Consider the following 6,194-nt stretch of genomic DNA (forward strand, 5'->3'; position numbering starts at 1 on the left):
ACTTATAATAGTGCCAAACATTCAACAATAGGATTTAGTCCATTTATGTTTATGTATGGTTTTCAACCACGAGCTCCAGTGGCCGTTGGACTCGAGAAAAGAAAAGATACAAAAGGTTAAACATTTTCTTCAAGATCTCCACGAGATGACAAAAATCGTGAAAGATAATGTTAAGAGAGCACATGATCATGCTAAACATTATGGAGACAAAGATCGTAGACAAATCATCTCTTTAAGGAAGGTGATAAAGTTTTTTTAAAGGTTCCCGCATGCTCCGAATCTTTGAAAACGGGGATAAGTCCAAAGCTGTCTCCAAGGTATTGTGGTCCATTTACAATACTTAAAAAAGTAGGTAGTGTTACTTATAAGTTAGCTTTACCAAAAAGCTCGAAAGTTCATCCAGTTTTTCACATCAGTAGGCTGAAAAAGAAGTTGGATGATGAGACGATAATCTTGTCAATCAAGAGATCCTAGTAGAACTTATTGAACCCCCATCCTTACCACACGAACCAGAAAAAGTCTTGGATTTCCAAGAGAAAAGAACTCGACACTCTGTACGATAGGAGTGTTTAGTCAAGTGGAAGGATAGACCAGAAGAAGGTTCTACCTGGGAAAAGGTAAGCGCACTCAGAAAGAGGTTTTTGAATTTCATTTTCGAGGACGAAAACTCCTCTTAAGGGGGGAGTAATCTTAAGACAATGGAATTATTGGGAACCTAGAGAGCTCGATCGTCTGGATAAGTCACGGGCAGGATTTAGGGGAGCCAAAATGACTAGTAGGACTCAAGAGTGGTCGGACACTAGTGAGAGTGGCCGGACACATGTGAAGAGCTTAGCTAATAAAAGAGTGGAGTCCATGTATAGTGGTCATGTGTTTATTTTGGCTGTGGTTGGGAGATGAAACGAAGGACTCTCAGCACTCTTGATTAGAGAAGAAGGTTACCTAGTTGCTAGGTGCTTCATATTGCTAGTTGCTGGGTGCTTCATAGAAGAGTCATGTCATTACTTTCCTAGGGAAAAGGGGGCCACGCCCTGATGAACCTTCTATATCTTACATCAAAACCCCCACATGTGATATACCATTGGAAAGCCCTTATCAAAAACTAGATTCTAAATTTGCCACTTTCGACAAATTTGGAGTTGATATGCTCAAGTTCTCAAGGGATGGTGGCAAGTATAGTCTCTTCCCTTCACTTTAAAGGTGTAAAGAGGCTGTTATGCTTCTCAGCAACAAAAACTCAACAATTGCTTGAGCATTGATATTGTCAAAAGCTCAAAATTATTAAGCTTTAGCTTATGCTCATGTTCAAAAATAAGAAAATCATAACTTCTTTGTTTAAGTCTTGGTTCCATCAATAATTTAAACATTCTATTTGCTCTTTATTCCAAAGGTCTTGTCTATGAAAATGGGATGGGTAAATCTAACACACACACACACACACACACGTGTTTGTGTGTGTGTGTGTGTGTGTGTAGATTTGTGTAAGTGAGTAGTTGTACAAATAATATGAGTTCTTACACCCATATCAATGTTCACACTGCTATCATGTCTTCAAAACTTTTTTGTGTTACCCTCATGTTCGTGACTTTTGGCAATTTCCAAATGCAACCTTGTGTTCAAGATATTATGTAGCTTCTCCTGTGGGGTATTTGTTTTGATTTTTCACTCATGGAAGTGATAGTAAGGTGGTACTTTTAAGATCCCTCAAGACCCTTATGATGATACATGTGAAGTTGTAATGTCAAAATCGGAACAATTATTAGTGCCCATTGGGTCACAACTTTGGTGATTCTTTTTAAAACCATGATGAAAAAGACAAGCACATAGATGTTACTCAATCATGTCAACAAGAACAATAATAAATCGTAACATAGAGAATACATGGGATAGAAGGATATATTATTAGCTGCTTGACAACATGATTCATTAACGCATGGGTCCCTTTTTTATAGATGATAAGACAATGCAATCTATACATTGCTTTTGAGAGTGAATGAAGAAGTTGCCTAATGGAGGTGCTTTAGAGTGGGACTTTCCAATTGTGACATGACAGCACTAGGCTCATTATGGATTGCATGGTTGTTGAATGTGAGTCTAAGAAAAGTAAAGGGGAACACTCTGGAGGGGTGGATCAGTGTGAGAGTGGATAGAAGCAAGTAGTGTGAGTGGATAGAAGCAGGAAAAGTGAAATGGACAACATCACATTTTGGACTTGCTTTATAAGGTTCCAAATGCATGCTTTCAAGTCCCATTCATGGATGCTAGTTTGGGTTAATTAATTGAGATATGTGGGGGGTTATATTTAATGGAAATGCAAAAAAATATTTTAGTGCCAATATATATATACATATATATACATACATACATACATACATATGTACATATATACATATGTACATACATATATATATATATATATATATATATATATATATATATAATGGGAGAGGGGGGTTGAGTGGGGACCTCATTGTTCACCGAAAAAAACTTGCAAACCTTTACAACCTTACAAAGCACCTACAAAATTCATGATGTCACTTGTAAAATTTATTTTTATAATTTTAAAAAATATTTAAAATTAATAAAATTTTAAGCATTTTAGTGAAAAAGCCTGTATGTTAACTTCTAAAATTTAAAATTGCAAGTTTTAAGATCTGAGAAGAAAGATTTTATCCGTGAACACTGAGTGGGGTATATATTAGATTATTTTCGAAGAGAAATGGATAGGATTGTGTTACTATAATTTTTCTTTTGTACAAATCATTTAAATTCAACGGGATGGAGCCGACGTGTCGCCAGAGACCTGGACAACCAAAGGGCCACTCACTGATTGCACTGGAGGGCAGGGGTTGCACGAATGAGAAAGCACCACGTAAGAAAATATATGAGAAAGCACCACGTAAGAAAATGTAGGATGAACGGGTTACGGCGCGCATGCAGGGGTGGCCACGTGCTGCGGGCCAATAGGTGACGTATAGAGGAGTCACGTGGCATGAGCGAGGAGACGGAGGGTGACGTGGAGGAACGGGGGCCCTGCAAGGGGGGGGGGGCAGGGAGGACCCCGGGCTAATGATAACCTCCGGTGTCCGGACTCCGGAGGGCGGAGGCCCGCGGGAGATCGAGGCCGTCTGCGCGTCGTGATCGGACGGTGGGGGCGGGACTGTTGACGGCGACGGCAGGAAAATAAACTGGAATTGAAATCTCGACTGTAACTGAAATGCAAATGTAGGGAGAAATGAAACGAAATTGAAATGTGCTGAAGGGTGTGTCTCTGCTCTGCTCAAGTACAAGTACAAGAGAGTAGGCAGAAGCGGTTTGCGGTAGGGGTCCCTTCTGCTTCTCAAAAGCTTTTTGCAGCAGGCTAGTCATCTTCTCTCTAGCTTTCCTCCGCCCAAGCTCGCCAGCCATGGCGTAAAGAAAGGTCTAACCACATGGTTATGTCACTGTGCGCCTAGCTTGAAGCTCTCATAGCTGTGGTCTGATACACATGGTAGGCCTCTGTATATGAAGCCTTTGATGCTCTGCACTGTCCTCCAGTCACAGCAAGTGTTTGACACAACCCCTCTTGCCTCTTTTCGAGAGCTAATCGCCGGCAGCTATGGCATGGTCTCAGCTTATTAACAGCGTTGTTGTGCCAGTAAACCTCTCCCCCCTGCAGCTCGCCAGAGTGTAGTGCTCTCGCTCTTCCCACACCGTTTCTGGGTCGCTTCTTGGTCCCGTGCCCTGCCCTTTGCCCTCGGGCACCCGTAGCGCATTACATGTTCGTATTGTGTGGAGAGGGTCAGCTTGGCCCCCGCGCGGCCAGCGCCTTGGCCGGAGCGGTTTCCCTCCGCGCGATGTGCTGGAGAAAGCTCTACTGCCTGCCATTTGTTGTGTTCAAGACCCTTAAAATGCATCACCTGACGAGCTAGACGTTGCTTAGGGCGACTGCGTGGAGGTATCGAGGTCCATCAAGGTAAAAGTTTCTCACTGCTCCAATGATTTAAGGTTTGATCCTTCCATGGTGCCATCTGCTGCGCTTTTTGTTGCTAGCTTCTGCTATGTGTACATTTAGTCTTAACAGTGTCGTGCTTTGGGTAATCTTTTGTTGTGTTTGGATCACAGAGGCTTGAAGTAACGGACGCGAAAACCCTTAGTACAACCTTGATTGAGATCATGTCTAGAGTAGCGCGTGTGAGCTCTGAAGAAATTGAGAAGCTCTCAAACGGATTTGGAAAGATGGGGCGAGAGTATAGACTGTCGCATGGATCTAACCACAACGGCCTGCTATTTGGCTCTGAACCTGTGTCCGAGAATGGTTGGCATGACCTGAATGAGCTGAGAGAAGAGGATATATGGGGCGAAGAGGAGACCTCGAGCTGGGGTGATCATCTAAATCATCTGAAAAAAGACACCTACTCCGGTAATCAGACAATGAAAGAGAAGGATGGCTCTGCGAAAGCCTTCAACAAGAGACGAAGGTCATGGCTAAGCATGGAGATACAAGCCGCAGGCCAGAAGAATGAGCAAGGAGGGGTAGGGTTTGCATCATTGGAGACTGCGCCGAATGGATATGGGGGTGGTGGCCAAGGAGGGGGGAAGAAAGACAGAAACGGGGGTTGGGCGCCGGGGTTTTCGACAAGGAAGGTGGTAAACATTCCGCCGAAGTATGGAAATGGAGGAGGAGGAGGAGGAGGAGGAGGAGGAGGATCGGGATACAGAAACGGGTGGCGTGAGCATGAGTCGGTGGCGAACGGGGGGATGCCGCAGTCGGCGCCTGTGTCTGTTCCCATGTGGGCGAAGTGTCATGCGGGCGAGGCAGTGGGAGCAGGAGGAGAAGAAAATGATGAAGATGGAGTCGGTGGTGAGGACGAAGACGCGGATGCGAGGCTGCCTCCGCATGAGATTGTGGCACGGGAGTATGCTAAAAGCCAATCCACAACCTTCTCTGTTTTCGAAGGCGCTGGTCGGACCCTCAAAGGCATGGACCTTCGCAGAGTCCGCAACGCTGTGTGGAGATGCACAGGTTTCGTGGACTGATCCGTCGTCACCGCATTCAGGCAGCCTCATGTTACTAGGCTCGGAACAACCTTGTTTGTGGATTTTTTTTTCCTCTCTTTTTTTGGGTAGTAGCTTAGTTCCCCTCGTTAGCTTGCAAAGCTTTGCCGAATTTATGATTAGTTTATTTACCTCTTGCAAGCGACCCCAGAAGTCGCACTTCTTCCATCTCCTGTGTATTATTTTTGTAATGCTAATTGTCGCCATTGTGTATCAGGATTCAGGTGTGCGTTCTCACTGTTAATTAAGCGGGTTATGTTCTCTAATTGCAATTAAGTAGAAGGTCTCTAGTTTGAGCCTGAAGAAACGAACACTTGCCTTTAAGGTTGCCATTCTGCATTGAGCATAAGACAATTAGAAAGCATTCTGAAGCCTAGAGTTGTGGCCAATTGATATTGTTCTTATTCTTTTTATCTTTAGCATCTTTGGCTCTGCGTTTGCCCTATCAACTACTTATTTGTTGTACTAATTTTTTCTATTTGTTACTTCCCATAGTGTTGGGTTTCATTAGTTGTACTAATTGTTTCTATTTGTTACTTCCCATAGTGTTGGGCTTCATTATGGCTGAGTTTGCGTGTATCTTTGAAGGTTTGACGGAAACCTGTGTGTGAATGTATGCTCTTATGTGTGTAGAGTGCGTGTGAGAGAATATCTTGTTATAGAGTTCTACACCCACTATTGGACATTGGTGATGGTAGTGGGGATGTTGTATCTAGTCCATACTATGAATAATGAAATTGATAGTTATATAGTCTTGTGGATTGACTACCATGAAGATGTAAAATATGCAAGTTCCTAAAAGGTGAATTTGGGCATGTTCTTGGATTCATCTAAGTATATAAGGCAAATCAGAAAGCATTCAGATGTAATCACTACTAAAACCTCTTAATATAATCAGAAAGCGTTCAACAAATGTGATCGTTATCACCGATAAAACCTCGGCAAATGTATTAGCAAGCTTGCCGGCTAAGGGCTTTAACAACATTCGGGTACACTGCTCTATCACTGGTTTATTAGGTAAAGGCTCTAATCATATCTAATTCTATGCAAAACTTCAGAGGCAGAATAAGTAACGCCAGTGAAAATGTCTACACTGAGGGGTTTCTCACCGTTTTCCAAGATGGTTATGCCTACTTAATGCAATGTTTAATTATGGG

General features: G+C 43.0%; 1 protein-coding gene across 1 annotated transcript; it reads left to right on the forward strand.

Moving 5' to 3' along the window:
* The first annotated feature begins 3,310 nt into the window (after positions 1-3,310).
* Positions 3,311-5,253, forward strand: LOC147605077 (uncharacterized). The gene is made up of 2 exons (XM_086793806.1): positions 3,311-3,955; positions 4,105-5,253. The coding sequence occupies exon 2, from the start codon at positions 4,156-4,158 to the stop codon at positions 5,017-5,019; it is 864 nt and encodes a 287-aa protein (XP_086649932.1). The 5' UTR covers positions 3,311-3,955; positions 4,105-4,155; the 3' UTR covers positions 5,020-5,253.
* Positions 5,254-6,194: the final 941 nt, after the last annotated feature.

This window comes from Cibotium barometz, chromosome 60 (genome assembly GCF_041138505.1).
Source record: "Cibotium barometz isolate CiBa-2024 chromosome 60, ASM4113850v1, whole genome shotgun sequence".
Taxonomy (NCBI): Eukaryota; Viridiplantae; Streptophyta; class Polypodiopsida; order Cyatheales; family Cibotiaceae; genus Cibotium; species Cibotium barometz.